The sequence below is a fragment of the Protopterus annectens genome, chromosome 10.part0 (assembly GCF_019279795.1).
Source record: "Protopterus annectens isolate FY-2018-M chromosome 10.part0, PAN1.0, whole genome shotgun sequence".
Classification (NCBI taxonomy): Eukaryota; Metazoa; Chordata; order Ceratodontiformes; family Protopteridae; genus Protopterus; species Protopterus annectens.
The window spans coordinates 1,749,084,295-1,749,106,606 of record NC_056744.1 but is presented as its reverse complement, the minus strand read 5'-3'; the positions used below and the strand labels follow the sequence as shown (position 1 = coordinate 1,749,106,606).

At 36.6% G+C, this 22,312-nt stretch overlaps 1 protein-coding gene across 2 annotated transcripts in view; it reads right to left on the bottom strand.

Annotated features, from left to right (window-relative positions):
- LOC122813973 (otoancorin-like) overlaps positions 1 to 22,312 on the bottom strand; it is a 656,691-nt gene that overhangs the window by 182,880 nt on the left and 451,499 nt on the right. For both annotated transcript variants that reach the window (XM_044086530.1, XM_044086531.1), the window contains exon 20: positions 17,211 to 17,363. In XM_044086530.1, the coding sequence (XP_043942465.1) occupies positions 17,211 to 17,363 (153 nt within the window). The remainder of the gene's footprint in view (positions 1 to 17,210; positions 17,364 to 22,312) is intronic.

Below are 22,312 nucleotides of genomic sequence, written 5' to 3'. Positions count from 1 at the left end.
GTATTATTGTGCTGTGGTCTTCCTGGTGTGATCAGTAATGGATTGTTTTAGTTCTGTAGAGGGAAGCTAATTTCCAATTTGTTTTTTGATGGTTAATAATAGGTGTGGGTCATACCTGAGACTATCATTAAGTAATACGCCTAAGAGTCTGGCTTGTTGTATGTGTTCTATTTTAGTTCCACTTAAGGACAGGATGTGGAATGACTTCTTTTGACTGGAGTAATTTTTGGAAGTGAAATGCATTAATTGTGTTTTATTTTTTTAGCATTTAGGAGCAAGTCAGAACCAACTAATCATGACCAGATGGTCAGGAAGGCTTATATGGTAGTGTCCTGAAGAGAGGTTAGAGTTTGGCCTGAGCAGGTGAGTGTAGCATCACATAAGTGTTGTACCAAGGTAGCTTGTCTTTTGGCAGACTGGAGGTTGTTGACAAAGATATTAAGAGTAGGGGGCCTAGTACTGATCCTGGGGTACATTGAATGTTGCTGGGTATTGCTGTTGCCATTTCATGACTTGTTTCCGATCACATAAGTAGCTGTGGAACCAGATTAATGATGGGGTAATGTGGCTCAAAGAGGCTAGCTCCAGTAGGAGTTTTTAATGAGCTACAAAATCAAATGCTTTTGAAATGTCTAGGAAAACTGCTGATGCTAGCTGTCCACTGTTTCTGAGTTGGTTAACTGTATTTGCAAAGTTTAGAAGGGCGGTGTTGTTCTATGGTTAGGCCAAAAGCCATGCTGAGTGGGGAATTGTAGGTTGTGGTTGTTGAAATGTTTGAGTAGTTGGGTGTGAATATATTTTTCTAGTATCATGGATGGGGGTGGTATTTGGTGAGCTCAGTAGAAATTCCACCTTTATGTGGGAGCATTATGTGCGATAGTGTTCAGATTTTGGGGATGTGGTTTGCTTTTACAGACCTGTTAATTAAAATGAAGATGGGTGCTATGGCCTCTGCTGCTAGTTTAGGTACTCACTTGGTAACATATCTGCAGCTAAAGTGATTGATTTTACTTTTAATAGGTGTATTTTTATCATTGATGTTGGGACAGTGTCAAGTTTAAAGAAAATCACATTAGTGGTATAGGGGTTGTGGAATAGTGGGAGGTACTGAGGGATTTTTACAGGTTAGTGCTAGGATAGAGTTTACAAAATGGGTGTTGAATATTGTTGCTATATTAGATGGGTAGCTAGTGGTTGTGGGGGAAGGGATAGTGAATTGTGTAGGGTGGTGCAGTGATTTTAGGGATTGCTAGAATAGTTTTGGGTTATTTTTGTCTGAATTTTGTAGGGTAGTAAAATAAGCTTTTGTGAGGTTCCTGAGATGCCTGTAATACTGTAGGAGTGTATTATATATATAATGTATGTTTTCCAGGCATGGTCTCTTTCTGACATTAGTTGTTTTGTAGCCTTTGAGAGCCAAGGTACAGGGATGGACTTAACTTTTTTATTTATAAGTGGAATGTGCTTATTTAGTATGGTAAGAAAGATTTTGTTGAAGTGATGAACATCTTTGTTTGATGGCAGGGTTTTTTGGCAGTTCCAATTGTGTTGTTTTAGACTTGTTATAAATAGTTGGTTTAAATTCCATAAGTCTGGGACCTGTTTGTATGTTACTTGTCTCTATATGTTTAGCCATTGTCTTATAATGTAGGTGGGTAGGTGGTCAATTGTACTGTCTAATAGAGTTCTACTGTCTTTCATATTTTAGGACTGATTTGTAAGAATCCAGTGGTTTTTGTGCTATTTTTTGTGCATTCTAGTAGTAGCAATTATTAATTGTGAGAACCCAAACACGTAGTTGTGGAATTGGTTATTTGTTTGGAATCCAAGTTTCTGTCCCCTAGCTATAATGTTTCTTTATCCAGTGTAGAAAGTCTTTGATTGTAGCTAGATTATTTCTTGTGGGATATGTAATGTCCTAATGCAGATATATTTATTATTGAGTCTGAGGTGTATTTTAAAATTGTAGAGTATTTTCAGTATGTTGGGTTAGTTGTAGGGCATTCTTATATATATTACTGCAACACCACCTCCTATTTTTGTTTTCCTGCATACCTCTCAACTTCTTAGTACAAGAAATGTGGACAAAGCTAGATAATGGGGGGATGAAGGCCCAAAATAGAGGCACCTTTTAAATAACGCTCTTACAAATTTAGGAAGTCACTAGAATAACAGGTTTTGCATTAGCATGAGTTTTCTGAAGGGTATAAAGTCTGAAACTCAAATGCCTGTCATTATTTTTTCTGACTTCAACCCTCAATGATTTACCAAAGATTTGGCAGAAAACCACACATTTATGAAAAATGCAACAAAAATATGAGGCAAAAATCTGGACATTTTGTGAAAATCTGTACAGATGAGAGGTATGTTTTCCTGTCTAACCTGATTATGTTGTAAACCATGGAGAGGAGTATCTCACAATTAGTCATTTCTGGCCTTAGCCAAGTTTTAGTTGCTATAACTATGTTAGGGATATAATAATATGTGAGGGATGTGTGGAGGTCTTGGATCTTATTGCATATAATTTGATTCTGCTATCCCTAAAGTATAAGGCAGGTACCACTCATTTGTGTAAGGTACCATGACAGACAACAGTGTGTGTGTGTGTGTGTGTGTGTGTGTGTGTGTGTGTGTGTGTGTGTGTGTGCGTGCGTGCGTGCGTGTGTGTGCATGTGTGTGCATGTGTGTGTGTGTGTGTGTGTGTGTGTGTGTGTGTGTGTGTTCATTATCTGTCAGCACCATTACTGGTGACACTGCATACATAGAGTACCACTTACACTTACTGCTTAGAAGAGAAGTACCATTAAGTGAAACCCTGATTTCTGGAAGGGAGATGGTACATCTGCATATACTAAGCATATAGATGACCTTAACCGTGCATTTCCCATCCACTATAGCCACTTGATCCCTATAGTGCCTGCATCTCTTGTATGCATCTGAGTTACAATAAACTCTCCATATGCACAGTATGTGGTGAGAAATACTTGCACATTTCTGAAAAATCCTATTGGCCATGATTCACAATTCCCTGTTGCTACTATGGAGAATTTAACTTTTTACATTTTATTTAAACTGTATGTTTTCTCTTGTTGTGAACATTGTTAGATGTTCGGTCTATTGCATGTTTACAGCACTTCATATTTTCTGTTCCATCCTAAGGATGATTCTTCACATGATATTACTTAATCATGGTCTGTTGAACATATTGTCCACAAGCAGGGATCATTAAGAGTTGCATTCCTGTTTTCATTGTGGATAGTTCTCAGTTCTACACATGCTAATTCAGGCACACAACTCACAGTGTTAGCCCCAGTTCTTACATTTGGGATTCATGGACCATTCTGTTGGTTCTTATATGTAAACCTGCTTTGTACCTGGACTCAGCCACATGAGCAGTATATTAAATTTCCATTTTTCAGTATTTTACAGAAAGTTTGTGAATTATGTAGGGTTGTGGAAAGTAGCTGATTTGGGAGCAAAAGCATTCATCACTTAAATATCTGATCAAAGCAGGAACTGTTTTGTCTGTTAAAATCAATATATTTAGGGTATTCAATAAATATTAATTCTGATTTTCTAATTATTTTTTCCATCAAGTCAATCTGCTTTACACTTTACCCAGCCCTCAAGTCCATATCCACCATTTTTTCAACAAAAATTCTCAGCAGCTTTAAACATTTTCTAAATGATGCTGCTTAAAATAACCATACAAATGAGCTTCTCATAGAAATATGTTTCATAAATAACATCAGTAACTAATGTTCTCCCTTATTTCTTCAGTGTCACCTATTTCTACCCCCTCAGACCTATCAGTTCCCCATAACAATAAATATACAAAATTTGAGCAAAAAGCCCAAATGCTGCTGCCACAAAAATGAAAATTGTATTTATTTGACATTTGTTGACCAGGTTTGTCCAACTGAGCAAGAGCCCTTTTTCAGAGGAGGCCTGGGGAGAAAAGCTCCACAATTAAGTATGACAATACACAATAGCAAGACTAGTTACACAATAATACTATAAATGAGAAAAAAGTAGTAACAAGTATTTGTTAAAATCACACAGAATAATTACATATCATCATCATTCAGAGTACACTTGGTTATAGCAGCAGGTCACAAGTATAATCACTGTTTAGATGATTAGCAGTCATTTCAGATGAGTAAATATCTAGATTAAATAAGCTTAGGTCTATGTACAGTTTAGAGTATAAAATGGGAGAAAATGAAAAGTGGTAGGGGGTAGTGGTAGGTTATTCAAGTGATATATTCAAGGAGGGTGATTACATAGACAGATCCATGAATTGTTCAGAAAGCTTTTAGTAGCAATTTTGAATTGATGTTGGTGATTTACATTGTGAATATCCAGTGGGAGCTTATTCCATGATAAGGCTAGGGAGTAGCTGTAAAGGTTTTATCCTATTTTAGTTTTGGGTTTGTAGATGGAAAGAAAGTTTTCTTCTGATCTTTGGAGGGACTATAAGGGAAGGAAACCAGAGAGGTAATGCTGGGACAGAAGGAGGGCAGATACAGTATGGAGTGAACTATCTGAGGATGGGAGAGAAGTAGTTGATGAGGAAGCACTACCCAGTTTAACGTTTTAAGAGCTAAACAGTGATGGTGATGTGAGTGGTAGGATTGATCACAGGCAAATTTAACTACTTTGTTATAGGTACATTCCAATTTTGTTAGGAGAGTGGTTTGAAGGTTGGTGAGGATTTGTGATCCATAGAGGAGGCTGGGGAGTAGGTAGGCTTGGGATAGGGCAATTTTGGCATTATTGGATAAGAAGTTTTTGTTCCTGTAAAGGAGCCTGACATTTAGGTGGATTCTATTAATGTTGTTGAGGGTGTGCAGGTAGTTTGATATGAGATTCCTCAGTGGTAGGTATGTTATTGGAGGATGAGACTGAGGAGGATTTATGATGAGTCATAGATTTTGGGATAAAAGAAGGAGTTTGGTCTTTTTTTGGTTTAGTATTAACTGGTTATTTGAAAGTCAGTTAATTATAGCTAAGACTGAATTCTGAATCATAGCATTTAAGTCATCAAGGGAGTCTGCTATAGTGATAACTGTAGTGTCGTCCGCATACTGGATGAGAGATTACTGTGGGTAGGAGGTAGATAAAAGATTTGTAAAGATATTAAACACAAATGGGCCAAGGATGGATCTTTGGGGAGCACTCGTTTTTACAGGAAGAGCAAGAGAGGTTGCAGAAAGCCATTTAACAGATTGTAGATGGTCACTGAGGTAACTAGAGAACCAGGAAATGGTAGAGGTGGATAGGTTAAGTTCAGTGAGTTTATTTAAAAGAAGAGAGTGGGAAATGGTGTCAAAAGCCTTAGACAGATCAATAAATAGGCATGAGACCCGTCTGTTTTGGTCTTTAGCTTGAGGTATAGTGTTAATGAAAGAAATGAGGGCAGTGAAAGTACTACGTTTAGGTCAAAGGCTGTGTTGAGTAGGGGTAAGTAGGTTTTCTTGAAGAAGGAGGTGAAAGATTTGCCTGTAAATGCATTTCTCCAGGATTTTGGAAAGAGGGGATAGGATAGCAATTGGCCTGAAGTTACAAAGTTCAGAAGAGTTTCCTCCCTTGTGGATGGGTAAAGTGTAGAATTGTTTCCAGGCTGCAGGTTCTCTAGATTCTGTAATGGAATGGTTAATGAGAATGGGGATGGGGAGGGCAAGTGAGCTAGCAGCTTTTTGGAGAAAGAGAGGGGGTAGGACATCAGTGGAGGGGGAGCACGGTTTGAGCTTTAGTAGCAAGATTATGATGTAGTTAGTGGATACAGTTTTGAAAGAAAAGGTTAGAGAGAGGGGTCGTTAGGTGTAGGAGGGTTGAAGGGGAGTCCGGGATTTGGGTAGGAGTTGTTTTGGTTAGCTATTTTGCTAATAGTGTCTATGAAATAGGAACTGAAGTTGGTAACTGCTTCTAAGGTGAGTTATTGGGGCAAGGTTGAGGGGAGGACGGATTGCCAGGGGGAAGAATATGGATGACTGCATGCCAGAACTTCTTTGGGTTGGGTAGGTGAGTGGTTGAGGTGTTGTTATAGAAGTTCTTTTTGTCTTTGTAGATGAATAGATGGATGGAAAAATGGGGAATTAAGAAAATATATAAATTGAAACATAGTAAGATATGAGTTGTTAATGTTTTATGTTTCAGTTTGTGATATTTTATGGATTTTAATATGTGTGGGCTGTGTATCTTTAAATATATATTGACTGAATAAGTACTGTGATTAAGTTATATATTTAAGAGTGTATGGCTGTTTTTGTTTTATATTCACAGTGAAAAACAACTATTTTGCTCAAAAGATGTGTGCCTATTAAATGATTGGATTATTTTCTATGTGGTTATATACTTCTTTAAGTTCCCCAGAACAGTGTCAATGGCACTACAGGCAGTGCACTCACCTTTTGTCAGATGGCTGTTGGTTCTATTCCCAAGCCAAGTGGATAAATTGCTGACAATACAGTGCAGCATAAGTGGGGCACTTTACTCCTGAATGGGTCATCCTTAGGATGAGACATTAAACCAAGGTCTCATATGCTTGAATTTGTGGTAGCTTGGATGAGTGTAAGAGATCACATGGAAAAGAGTAGGTTCTTTTATTTATATACAAAAATATTATTTATAAAATATATATTTAGAAATATTTACAAATATGTACATGTGCATACATATATATATATATATATATATATATATATATATATATATATATACACACACACACACACACACACACACACAGGTATATTAATATATATAAATACACATACATACACACACACACACACACACACACACACACACACATATCTGTTTATACAGTCATACTAAATTTTCATCCCTGTTAGACACCCACTGCTTTTTCCATGATCACCATATGATTTTACTTACTATTGTTACTAAAATCCATTTACTAGTAAATATAATTTAATTTAGTTTTTCATTCCATAGAAACCATATAACATAAAATGACTTTTTATCTATTCTTTTAACATATTCTTTACTTCTGTTCTTATAATATACATATTTAATCATAACCCTGTTTATTTTATCCACTTTTTATATCTTCAAAAAATAATTTTCTTAGATTTTCATATAATTTTTTATTCATTTATATTTTAAAAATACATGTTCTGTAGTGTCTTTTTCTTGACAATGTAAACATATTCTGCCCCTTTTCTTCTTATATGGCATAGTTTCATTTACTGGCAATTTATCTATGACCAGTCTCTACAAACATTCTTGGCATTGTACCTACTGATTAGATTATTTGCTTCTTATTTTTATAGCTTTATTCTTTCATCTGTTAGTTTCCCATGGTTGTATGTAGTAATGTTTTATCGTTACATTCTATTCCATATTTCTTTTTCTATATCCTCAGCTTTTATTTTCCACAAAAATATTTTTCTTGGTAATATTTTATTTCCTCATTTATATGCTTTTTTCCTCTTTTACTATTTTTTAGCATACCCCTGAATTTATCATACTTGTATTTATACAGTTTTGCTACAAATCACTCATCTTTTTCATTTATACACTTTAACACTTTGTACAAATTTTATAAAGCAGAACATACCACTGGATTAATTAACCCTAAACCACCCCCTTCTTTATTTACATGAAAACCTCCTATTTTTACTGGGTTCGATCTAGAACCCCATTTAAATAAAAATAAATATCTGCAATAATTCCTTTTCAAATACTGTTGACAACATAAGTACACTTGCTAAGTGTGCTATTTTCCCCATCAGTACTGACTTTATCAAATAGGTCTTTTTCTGAATGATAATTTATATGTTCTCCAGAAAAGATGGGTTTGTTTTATTTCTTCTATTGTTTTTTCTCATTGAATTCTACTTGCATTTTCCACATTTTATACTTCACACAAAAATGTCTTTCATTGTAAAATATATACCATTGATCTTTACTACATCACTTATATCTTTACTTTTCTCTTTATTTAAAGCTATCCATGTCATCTCTAGACACTCATTTGTGCAAAGCATTACTTATTTTATCCATTTTATTCTTTTTAAAATCATCTACATATGTTAACATAACTGGAATTCTTAACCCCTTCAGTTGTTATATACCCAGCCTCTTTCATTTTGCAATTTATTTCACTACTATGACATTCATAACTAATGCAAAGTGTTGACAACTCACTGGACATCCATGTCTTATACCACTCTTTATATGTGCCTCTTGGCTTAACCAGCCATTTACAAGTATTTTTGCTTTATTATTAGTATACACTGACTTGCATAATTTTTCAACTTTCTCACTTATATTCTTTCATTATTACCCATAAAAGTTCATGTCCAGCTGTGGAAAATGTCTTATTAAGTTCTCCTATCTTGATTGTTGCTTTGTCTTTTCTCTTCACAATCTCATCCTCAATTTCTCTATCATTAATAATTCTTGACAACCCTTACCCTTTATACTGTATGTGATGATTGGGGAGAGACAAGTGAAGGCTGCCAGCCTAGTCAAATAGAATTTAATACATAATTCTATCATTTGTATAAATAAATGTAAAATACAGGCGTGTGTTTTAAATGAAAGAAAAACACTGTAAAATGTGAACTTTAAGATTGTTACAACATTGCCCCCTTGCTGTAAAGAAAAACTAAGTCAAGCCTTTAAAATGTGTCTTTTGAAATTGAAATGATTTTATGACATTCTTTGATCTTTAAAGTTGGTTCCGGTCAGGCTGGCTGAAGAAATTCTGTCTATTGTGTTAACTAAGGACTAATTGCTAGAGTGTATATGTGAAATGCCTTTTAATGTTGTATTCTCCTGTGCAAGTGTTAGCTTGCTAAATAATGTAAATGGAGTTTCTATTAGCCTGGGAACTCAGAGCAGGTGTCAAGATGATGCAATATGAATACTGGGAAAACCTAAGTGTCAAAAATGATGTAATCTGGGGAGGACCCAGAGACATGTTTATTGGTAATGTTTAAATACTATTTCTCAGAAGAGACTGGGAGCATTTTGATCTTGGATATCTAACTTACCAGCAGTCTGCTTGTGCTCACATGTAAGTTTCTAGCACTGTGATTTCTTGTAGGAATAGTTAAAGCTAGTAAAGATTAATTCGGTATTTTTCTTTGAAATCAGACCTGTCCTACTGTGTTATTTTAAGTTTCTATGTGATCTGTGAACTCTTAGATATCTCTGTGGTGTAGTAGTTTTGTCTTGTGTTTTAATTATTTATTATTAAATATTTTTAAAACCTTCTACCTGTGGCTGGTTTGTGTAGAGATAAGCTCCAGAATGCATTACATATTTATATAGAGGTTATTGATATAGGCCCCTCTAAAGTAAGCCTTGAGTGTTAGTCATATTACCATTGGATAATAATATTGCACAGTAATAACTGGACACCCTTTTAAGGACCTTTTAGCAGCTGATATTATTAACTGGGTGGTGGCAGTAATTTCTACTGTATAGTCTAGGTAAAGGGGCACAGCTGGAACATCTGTGTTAGCCTTTCCCAGGAGTGTCTGTGAAGTAGTATAAATACTTATCTCAAAGTGTGTGTGTGTTGTGTCAGCTACTTGGCAAGGACACAAAGCACTGGTTGGACTGAGAGGATACTGGAGGTTTTAGCTTGCTCAGTTAGGTTGAGACCTGGATCCCATATCTGTGCCAGTGGGGAGTCTTATTGGGGACCTGGTGAGCAAAGGAGCAACAAGCCCCAGACTGATTGTGATCTCTGTGTGCACTTAAGGGAAATTGTACTTTACTGTGTGTATTAGTTATCCTTTCCTCTTCTATGAGACAACCTCCCTGGTGTTAGTGGTGAGGATTGAGGCTCCTTGATTGCTGGGCCAGGGCACGGTCATCACACTGTATATGCTATCTTCCATAATATTTTCCATTTTAGTTCCAAAAATTTTATATTATTTTCATAAAGATCTTATAATTGTTATTATCCAATACTACTGGTCTCCATTTTTTAATTGTCTTCTATCTTCATTCTTCCATATGAATGTAAGTCTTTCACTACATACTTCTTTATACATAAAACATATAATTAACCATTCATTAAAAATCTTTAAAAATGTTTTACAATCCCTTAAATTTTTATATATTGTATACCATATTTCATCTGGTTCTGCAGCTAAAAATATATTTACTTGTCCTAATAATTTATCCAGCTCATTTAAAGAAATCTCCTTTCCCAACACTTTATTTTCTTTTTCTGTTAACTTTTTTACTTTTCATATTTTCACTACCTTCTTTTTTCTTTAAACATTTTTGAACCTATTATATTACACTATTCAAAATCTTTTTCCTGAGTTCTTTCGATTTTTTCTTTTACATTTTTTATTTCTATAATTACACTACCATATTCCTTTACTAATCTGCTTAAGTAACTCAATACTTCTCTTTTTCCTTGTAAAAATATCTTTGATTATATAACAATTGCATTTTTCTTGACTTTTTTCATATAATTCTTCTTCTTTGTCAAAATATTTTTATCATTATGTTCTAAATCTTCCAATGCATCATTATATGTTCTTTTATATTTTTCTTTCTCTAATTTTATCACATCATATTGCCACTGTAAAAACATTTTTAAATATGTTTCCTCAAATATCATTCACCACTCAGACTAATTTTTTATAAAATGTTCTCATAGTAATATGATCTTTCCATAACTATATTATTAATGTCTTTCCTTCTTCATTCCACACTTTCTCATCTATCCTTTTTATTCCTTTACTTATTTTTACATATTTATTGTATAGGTTTGTCTCTAACCATATTTCAAGATGATCTCAAAAACCTGTTTCAACTACATCCCCTTTTCCTGTAACTTAAACTTCTGTAAAAAAATCTATTTCAGTTCTATATATACCCCTTTTGTAAGTCTATGAATTTTTGTCCCTAAATTTTAACTTATAACACCTTATAATGTCTAACATTTTTCTTATATCATTTACTTTATTTTTATGTTTGATTCTTACATCACAATTAAAGTCATCTGTTATTACAGTATTCATACTTATCACTACATAGTCTGAAATCTGATGAAAGAAGCTGTCCCCATTCTTTACAATTAGTATGAGCATATAATGTTATAATTTGTATACTAGTTTTTTCCATTTTTCCATTTTAAATCTACAATGGTTAATCTTCCCATTTTTGGTAAAGTTGCATCTAATATATTTACTGTATTACTACAGAATATGGGTATTTCAGAACATCTCTCATTACTCTGGGCACTGACCCAACACTTCCAGGAACTCATCAATTCCAATGCCCAGGACCAGCTCATTCCTAACCCCACTAAAGGAAGCAACATACTTGACCCGGTTATTACTAACATGGGTAACTGTTGCGATACACCAATAGTCAAGTCCTCCCTGGTTAGATCTGACCACAAACTAATCACCAAGGAAATCCATATCTCACTTACACCCTTTCCAAAGGTAACTACCATGAAAATCTTCTCCAAATCTGACCTTAGACTCCTAAAAACAGAGGTAGCTAAATTCACTGCACCCATGCCAATGGAAAATAAATGCATGACTGCTGAATCATACACCAATGCACTCTACAAACACATACATAAATGCATGGAACTAGCCAACCCAACAGAACCAAGATGCTCTCCTCCAAAAAAAGGAAGCCAATCTGCTGGTCCCTTGCCATTAATAAACTCTACAACAGAAGGAAGAAACTTTTGCAGAAAAAGGTGATGTCCGAACACTGGAAAAATTCCCTTATTAGTCTCAACAAAAGGTTGAGAGCCCTCATCAAAACCTCCAAAACCAGCTAAGAAGGACAAATTGTGGCAGACACTAAAAACAGCCACAAAGCCTTCTATAGTTATATCAAGAATATCCACAGCAATACACAGATTTGCTCTGAGTTACTGCACAGTGGTACTTCCTGTACTGATCCAACAGATATTGCCAACATCTGACAGATTCAGTGGCAACTTTACCCTTCTCTCCCGCCCTAAAAGACCAATCTCAATAGCAGAAGAATGCCAGGCACCCAACATTACTGCAGCAGGTTAAAGCTGCATTGTCCAAGGCCAAGAATACTGTTTCCATGGGACCCAACAATATCCCTGGCTGTGTTCTACATAAATTACAAAGTGAACTGGCACCACATCTGTGTGCTCTGTTCACTTACAGCCTCACCTCCAACTTTGACATAATGAGTGGTGCACTGCTACAGTCATCCCTCTCCATAAAAGAGGAGTGACTACACACCCTGGAAATTATCGCTCCATTAGCCTGATAAGTCTGATGTGTAAGGCTATGGAGCGCATCATCATGGACCTAATTAAAAAGGATATTGGGAATCTGCAAATTCTGGATCCCAAGCAATTTGGTTTTGTGAAAGGTAGATCATGCCTGCTCAACCTGGTTGACTTCTTTGAGTCAGTCACCAGAGCTGTGGATGAAGGTAAGGCAATTCATTCAGCCTACCTTAACCTGGCCAGGACCTTCGATACCATTATTCACTCAGGAATTATTGATAAACTCACCAAACTAGGCATCGACCCCTATATCATTAGGTGGGTTGCAAATTGGCTCATAGATGGAGCCCACAGTGTGAATGTAGTGGACTCCAAGTCAGACTGCAGACCAGTCAAGAGTGGAGTCCCACAGGGATCGGTCCTGGGTCCTCTCCTGTTTGAGATCTACTTCTCAGAAGTCCAGGCCAACACAGAAGGACTTTGGCTGACCACGTTCACAGATGACTGCAAACTGGGAGCCATTATTACCTCCCCAAGTGATGCAGACATCCTACAGAAAGGCCTCACTGAGACCAATGATTGGTGTCAAAATCATGACCTTAAGCTTAATGCCAAACAATGTATCGTCATCCCCTTTGGGAAAAACTCAGTTCCCACTAATTACCATATCGATGGGAGTCCACTGAACACTGAAGGCATTATAAGAGATTTAGGGACACAAGTAGATCACATCCTCTCCTTCAACCACCACATTGCCACTGTGGTCAGAAAGTCCTTCTGTGTGGCACATCTCATTACCAAGGGTTTTGCATCCAGGAAAAAAAGTGGTCAGTCATCATATCTCTCTACTCTTCCCTCATTAGACCAATCATAGAGTATAATGCCCCATTTGGCATGTACCTCACTAGACACCTGCAACAGCTAGAGAGGCCACAAAAGTATCTCACAAAGAGGATCCTAGGTCTTAAACATATGACCTACATGAACAGACTCAATAAATTCCAGCTATTCTCTGTCTTATATCATCCACTAAGAGGTGATCTCTGCTTGACTTACATGTCTGACCCAGCTCTGTTAGAAATGCTACATCTAATGAAATCCCAATCCCTCACCACCACACACTCCAGAGACCTCAGCCTCATTACCACAATCAACAGAACATGCTGGAGGGACAGGTTCATAATCCAGAGACTGCCCATGCTCTGGAATAGACTTCTCATATATGTCAAGCAGAGTACCTCACTGGCCCACTTCAACATAAATCTTGATGAGTGGATGGGAAACAGAATGTTCACCCTGGGGATAAATCCAGTGGCTCTACTTGATAGCTGCACTGAGAATTAACGTCAGGCGGCACAATGCCAGGGCACTTCTATGGGCTAGGCTTGTAAAGGCTCCAGGGTCATTAGCCTGGTACACACCTATGAACCTATGAACTCAAATTCCATATTATCTCTTCTCCCCATAGCTTCTCTGTTAGTAATTTTTCTTCATTTGTTAAAAATCTTGTGTCTTGTAATATAATTACATCAATATCACGTGTTATACCACTCCAAAATTCCTATTCTTCTTACTCTAGTCTTAATACTCTTCTCATTTACAGAAAACGCTTTACATTTTTCATTTTCCTTTAAATTCATGGTTTCATAGATAATTACTAGGCTAGCTTTCTTAACAGGCCAGTCTAAGCCTAGCCAGTTCCCTTTCCCCAAACTGAGAATCAAATACGGCACTTTGTCTCTGTGAATCGAACACCTTAACCATCATTTAATGTCCCAATCATTGCTGTAGATATTCTTTTTCATCCATTTCATTTCTTTCTTTATTCTTTTGTACTTATCCCTTCACATTTTTGTTCTGTCTTTTATACTTTTAGCAACATAATTCTTTTTTTTCTCTTTTACTACCTCCCAATTTATGTCTTCATCGCTCATTTCAGAATCTTCATCTAGGTCTTCTTTACAACTTTTTCTTTTATTTCCACTACTTCTAAAATTTCTTCTCTTTGTTTACTTTCTTCTATTTCTTCTTTTTCTTACTTTCATTTTTGGAATGCATCCATAAATGCCCAGTCTTGTTATATTTATAACATTTCAGTTGACATTTTTTTGCATCAAAAAACATGTTTTGGGTTGCCCCCAGTATTTTACAATGCCCCTTCCCTCCCACACACATTTTTCATGCTTGATATGTGCATAACTTTTTACTCTTTCTATATTTAACACAATTTTACAATCCCAACTGCCAGTCTATAAACCCCTTTTGTCATAATCTTTTGCATTGCCCAGTATTGCATTACATAAAGCTTTCAAATGTCCTTTCAAAGTCTGCTTTCTACATCTGTTTGAAATTGGACATGAATTTTCTTTTTGGTGTACTTGTTAAATGCTTTCATCATATAAATATTCCATGGGTTACAGTCTTTCTTTTTTTAATGGGTTCCAAGAAAATATTCCATTGAAAAAACATATAATATCACAAATTGTGTTTTTGTTAATAAAAATAAATGCTCTCATCTCATGTGCTTTTACACCCAAAGGAGCTATTAAATTGTCGCACACTTCATACCTGTCCATTTGCTTGTCTTATTTACTTCGAATCCTTACCATGTACTTTATTTTTTTCATTTACTTCTGCTTTCTTTTCTGCTACTCCACTTTTGCCTTCTTTTACTTTCTCTGCATATGTTTTCTTTCCCATCTCAACAATATTTTTCAGGATTGTCTCTGCACCCTCCTTTTGTATTTTCTCTATATTGTTCCCCCCCGATAACATCTTCTTCACTTTTTGGCTCACTCTGAGCCACCATTTCTTTAAGCAAATCATCCTGCGACCCTCCCAACTGGAGGGTTCCAACTATATATCGATCATTTGCTGACTCATCTCCATTAAGTTGGTTTCTTTGAAAATTTCCTCAGAATCGTGTACACATTCTTCAGTCTCGATATTTGCCTTTTCCTTCATTTGTTTCACCACTGCATTATCTCCTTCTCTCTCTGTCTGATTCTTGTTTCTGTGGGATGCCTTTGCACATGGACATAAGAAGTGGTCCACCAAAATGGGTCCCACTCTCAACAATGACGATTAGGAGAAGTTCCCTGATGCTCTGGCCAAATGCCCTCTTCGAGTGGAAATACCACCTCAGTCTGCCCTGAAGAGAGACTACTACCTTAGTATGACTATCCTGGTCAACAAAGGATAAATAAGTAAAATCTACTTTCCCCACTTCTCCCATAAGTGTTACTTTATCTTTTCTGCCATGCAACATTGTCTTTACACTTCTTTCTTGTCTAACTATAACTCCATACAACAGCAGTGGTAGGGAATAACCGTATATGTGCTACTCCTAAATAATACTATTGTAATGCTCTTCATAGTAATGTGTTCTTGTGGATTCACTTCAGAAGCTTGAAATACTGAAATCTCGAATGTCAGTATCTCGAGCCTCAAGAAGCCAAATCCACAGAACAACGAAAACTGAAAACCGCGAAATTCAAAACCCCAAATACTGGAGGTTTTGAATTTTGCAGTACTACTACTACTACTACTACTACTACTACACACACACACACACACACACACACACACACACACACACACACACACATATTTTCCACACAAATACACACAATCTATCTACTACATGAAAGCGAGGGGGGGCAAGCCCCCTAACACCCCCCTACTTAAATATTTTCACTCCGAGGTTGCACTACATGCAAACACACACAAAACACTACCACACAAGCTACAGTCTCCTTGCACACACACACATCACAGCAACACATTGACACACACCACAGCCCCTACCCAAACCCCTTAACACACACACACACACACACACACACACACACACACACACACACACACACACACACACACACACACACACTTATCTGAATACATGACCACAGTGGAAGTTCAGAAGTGCGAAATTCAAAACGTCCGGTATTCGAGGTTTTGAATTTCACGCTTCTGAACTTTCGCTGTTCTGTGGATTCAGCTTCTTGAGACTCGAAATACTGAAATTCGAGATTTCAGTATTTCGAGCTTCTGAAGGGAACCCTTTCTTGTATAGTGTTATTAACCATCATATTGCATTTACATTTCGGAAACTGTGTTTTCCTGCTACTACTTCTACTACTAAGATCTGTGCTGCAGGTATTGGTTTATGATCTGCCCATATCTTGGGGAGCTGCTGCTGGTCAACATCAATCCTGCCAGCATTGCACTCTGTAGAAATCTATACCAGTTCTGAGATTCTGCTACCATCTTTCTTAGATTAGGTTATTATTTAAATGCTTTCTGTTTTCTATTACTCTCTCAAATGATTTGTTAGATTCACATTATTATACAGAAGGTTGATGGGTTTCTCAAATTTTTGCAAGAGATTCTATTTACACCTTTCAAGCGCTTAGCACAAAAAATCTGGACAAAGCCTTACCGAATACGGGGACAAAGGTCCAAAAATACGTACAGATTTTAAATACTGCTCTTACAAACTTAGAATGTTGCTATAATAACAGAATGTATTTTACTGTGCATTTTTCTAGAGGATATGAAGTCTGAAACACATGCACATCATTGTTTAGTAACTTCTGTTCTCAAATCATCCGTTGATTTGCCAGAAAATCACATATTTTATGAGGAACAAACTAAAAATATGAGGCAAAAATCTGGACATTCTGTGAAAATCTGTACAGTTGAGAGGTATGAATTTGCTAATTTAGGCATTTCTTCCCTTTAATTGTTTTTTTACCAACCATCTCTATGACCATCAACCACTTTGATTCCTACACTGCCCGCATTATTAATTTTACATTCAAAGAACAATGTTAATGATACAGACAGTGACTAGAGTACAATAATTTTTTCATCCTTCAGCAGTATATGCCATCTTAAATTACATCAGAAAAACAAGTTGGATGAATTCGGTGACATCATTATTATAAGGTACAATACGTAAAGTCTGCATACTTACTTGTTTAGTGGACCACTCTGGGTATTGCGAGATGCTTGCTAATGTATCTACATCTATGCCTTGTGAATATTTTTTTATTTCATCAGCAGTAAATCCAAAGTTGATTCTTTTCAGAGATGACAGTTTATCTAATGTTATTGATTGTTCAAATGTCTAGAAACACAAAATAAAGAATGAAAGCTAAGAACAAAAAATTCAGTGTGTACAGCAAGTTTTAAATTTTAGCAATTGCTTCAAGGTTGAACAGTGTCTCTCTGAACCATTTCTCTTACCCACTTAATGAATAAATAAAAATCTTCAAATTAATGTGATAATTATCCACTTAAAGAATAAATAACAATCTTCAAAATAATGTGATAATCAGCAGTTTAGTTTTAACTCTATCCAACTATTTTTTAGATATCCTTTAAGCATCTTATGTTGCTGAATATGGAATAAAAGTGATAAAGATTTACAAAACAAGCTAAAACTTGATGTATATTATGGTAACCAGCAAAATAAATTAAAAAAAAACAAACAAACAAGAAATATAAGTTATTTGCAACATGACATTAATGTTTCAACATTTGTATTATAAGAAGATAGATGGCTGAGGGCTTTCTTAGGATATAAATTATGTACCACTTAAAATATTAAGATAAATTTTAAACAAAAACAGCTCTGAAAATATTATGTGAAAAGACCCAAGAATATTCTTATCTAGAAAGATTCTCCCTTAAAATCTCCCATTCTTTTTTTCTTTCAGGTCTATAAAAGTTAGATTAGAAAAAACAGTTAATACATACAAATATTTTCTCTTCAAATCTGTCTGATTCCAGGAGTAACAGTGTTATTTAAATGATTTAATTAGTTATGGGTTATGAAGATCATTGATTATGTAAGTAATGGTCAGCATAAAAAGCATTTTGGGGGCAAAAACAAAATAGTGAAAATGTTATTGTGGGGGAATACATACCTCTAAATAAGTTTCATATCATGCAATCCTTGCTTGATATAAACAACTGCAAGTCTGCACACCTTAAAATGTCTAATAATTGTTTGTGTCTTTCATTTTTTTCCTGGTTAGGGGTCGCCACAACGGAACTCCGGTCTGCTAATGATTGGCAGTAGAGTTTTACGTGCTGGCTTGCTGGGCCTAACGCACAACCTTCAACAAAGGAACGCCCGTTCACGCATGTCGCCACACAGAATACGCTCTGAGAATCGAACGGGCAACGTCTAACTGTGAGGCGACAATGCTACCACAGCACCACCACCGTATGTCTAATAATAATAATAATAATAATAATAATATAAACTAAGGATGATCACTGCATTGTTACTACTACGAAACATGAAATATCAAAACCCCAAGAGTCAGAACTGGTAAAAACTGTAGCTCCCGAGGTTACCTTACATATGGTGATCTTCTCCACCATACAGCCAGACACGCCAGGTTCTGAAGAAAAGGCCTTCTGAGACTAGGTAAGGCAGGGACTGGTGCAGAACATAATTACAATTGGTGGTTATAATAGGAAGATGGTACAGGTGCATTGCAGGATATGATTCTACATGCCAAGACTAAGGCTCAGGAAGACGCCAGGGGCAGGCTGAACAGTAGGGTTGGCCCAAAGTACCATGACAGCTAATGAACACTTGGGAATTCCTTTTATCCCTCAGTGCTGACAGTAAGACAACCCTCATGTCTGGAAGTGCATTTGACATGGGAGATTTGCTACTGTCAACCTCCTGTGTGGCTGTAGGTGATGCCTGGCATGAGTAGTGGCACATACTATTCCTGTAGAGCATTGCCTAGGACTTCTGCTTAGTTTATTCAGACATGCTTATCTAAATTTACATCACCCAAGGGCTTCAAGTATGCAGTAATGTCAATATGTATAACAAAATGCAACTGCTTGATTGTCTGTAAGTGATAACCCAGGTTAGTGGTGGTTCATGCCATTCCTGCAGGAGATTGCATGGTACTTCCATATACTTTTCTGTAATATAAAAATCTGCATTTCTGTCACACAGAAGTATAAGGGATACAAGGAAAGCAGCTTGCACCAAATGGTATGCATGTTCCCTTAAGCTATGTGTATTATTTTCATGTTGGACTTTGTACACTGTAAAGTGATGAGAGTCATACATATATACTAGCTTTAAAACTGGTATGTTATCTATGTGCATTCACAGGTTCCGCTGGGAATGGAGCCAGCATAACAGTTTGGCACATGCTTGATGACAACAAGCAACTAGATGTTAATTATAGCCTAGTGCTGTAGTACAATCTGAGGACAGCAGTGGAAGCCACACTCCCCTCTCTCACAGCTAAGGATAATATGGAGGTCCAGGATGAACCTCTGTCCTCACCTGTGTTTAGCCTTGGTCTTTCTGACCATCTCAGCTCCACGCCTGATATACAGTTAGCACCACAAGAGCTAGCATTAGTGAGCATCACTGCTTCAAACGTTTGCACACAAGTCTTTGTGATTAGGTATATAGGTGGCCATCAGTACTTTCATTGAAGAGCATTCACTGACCCGAGTGTTACCCTTGACAACTATCAGAGATATGTGGATCTGTGATACAGACACAGATGGTAGATATTAAGAGCATGTCAGAGCTGCTCAGTGCAGTTTGTGGCTTCAGGAAAACATTCAGCCATTCCAAACACTGTGGAACATTCAGTGTTGGAGACAGAGTGCCAATACATATAGCCATGTGCAAAAGACATGCCTGTTTATGTTTGTAGCTGCTGACTTGACATCCAATAGTGCATAAATATGGCAGTGGAGAACCAATCTCTGTGGTCATCCTAGAGGTCAATTGTGCACTGCAGAAGTGCATAGCAGGTTAATGCAGTTGGCACACACTGATCCCAAGATGGGTATTGTCCACAATGTCCATGATTGCCTCTGTATCTGACCATTGTTGATCACCTTGATGTGTTAGATGCTCTTCCAGCTTCAATGTTGCATCCATTTCAGGCTGTGGATGCTCATGCCATAAGCATGGCTGGGACTTGACCAACTACTCACTCCACTGATAGCCTACTCAGGGTTCTTCAGTTCATTTCCAGCCCACTCTGTCATAACTGTACCACATGCAACACCTGCCCATTCCTATAGAAGACATAGTAAATGCCATCATTGTACCAGTAACACCACAGGGGTAGCCACAGTGACTTCCTTGCATGTTCTTCTGATGTCCTATACTGTATCCCTGGCCCTTTTGACTTCAGACTTGCACTACAAGGTTGTATGGTACACTCATCCAGTATTTATACCTGGGAGATCCACCTCATCACAGGATGAAATAATTGTTGGTACTCTGAAACCTCAAATCCCAATAGCAATTTTCACTTTCACTGGCATTGATAGGTGTAATAATTTTAAAATGAATACACAAATATTGCATCAACACTTGACATATTAGAATGTCTTTGGATGATTAAGAGAGGTGCAATTATTCCACAGATTTAAAGGACTGATTTTGAACTATTTGCATGCATTGGTACATTTGAAGAAGTGTTATTATATAACTGAGCATTGGATATCATGTGTAGACTCAGTCATAAAACATTCTATCAGTGCATGCACAGTTTGATTGAATCATACTGCTCTTTATTTGCTGGCATATGTTTGGTGTTATATTCTGTCTCTCAGCAACAATTGATATATAAAGTATATTGCAAATGATTTTTTCTCCGTATTTAAAGGATTCATTCTGAACCATGTATATTTAATAATATATTTAAGGCAGTTTGTTTAGACAAATGACCACTAGATATCAGTAATAGCTTATTTGATTTTTTTTTTTTACTTTTGTTTGCTTTCATCAGTGTATACTTAGTTTTATTGAACTATATTACTGTTTATTTGCTGGCATATATCAGCTGCTATATTCTGTCTGATGTTTACAGATGAGTGACTTGCACAACTATTTTTATATAGATTCATATTTCGTGTTGCTTTTCATGAGTTTTTTCACAAGGTGTTTTGGAGTTCACGTGACAGCAAGTTTTGTCATGCAACTGCTACTACCTCCCCTGTTTAAATAGGAATGTAGGGATCTTTAGTTAGATTTTCTGAAGAGTCTAGCAGTTTGCTTGAGAAACTGGTCTTTTCTTGTATCAGATGTTACCTGGCTACTTCATTTTGGATAAAATGTACATTTCTTGCAACCTACTTTCTCTTGTGATGTTTTTTTTAGTAAAGTTCAGAGTTTTAACCTTGTACAAGACAGAGTTATCCTGCCATTACATCTTTATAATTGGTACATTTCTAAAGTGTAAGCAGTCATGTACTGTAGTTTTCACAAATCTAAATGGTTTCTTGGAATACTTACTCTTCAACCTCATGCCAGAAACAGATTTTAACTTACCCTTTATTGTGTAGTTTCATCTTCAGGTCATCTAGCCCAATTTCAACAGTTCAAAGGGGCAGGCTTTACATGATAAATGTAGTCAAGCAACTGATTCAGTAATGCACAAATAAAGGCATTCTTTCAGGAAGTAAACTCCTTAAATGCCTAACTATTTACATGACATATCCCCTTCACAAGTCTATCAGACATTAGCCAGAAAGATTAAATGCCACCTTACCAGCACAGTATCTACATTAATATTTTTTAAAGAATATTCCATCAAATATTTGAAAAAAGCTACTTCATCTTCAGACCACAGCCTCTTACAAGACTGCAAATGCTGATAAAAATATGTCTTAATCAATACCACAGTTTTATGATTGGCATTTATCTTCTTTCAGCTTTTCTCATTAGGGGTTGCACAGTGGAACAATGGTCTGAAGAATGATTGGCAGTGGAGTTTTACTGTGTCAGGTTGCGTCCCTGGCACCCAACCTTCCATAGGAGGCACATACATGCACACAGTCACACCTAGAGCACATTTAGAGTGTCCAATTGACCAGCAGCATGTCTTTGGAATGTGGGAGGAAATGGGGGCACCCAGACTAAACTCGTGACTGCAGGGAGGACATGTAGACTCCACACAGAAGGCACCCCAGCCAAAAATCGGACCGGAGAACCTCTTGCTGTGAGGTGGCAATGCTACCTGCTGCACCGCTGCAGCCACCCAATTTATTTACCGGCATTATTTCACA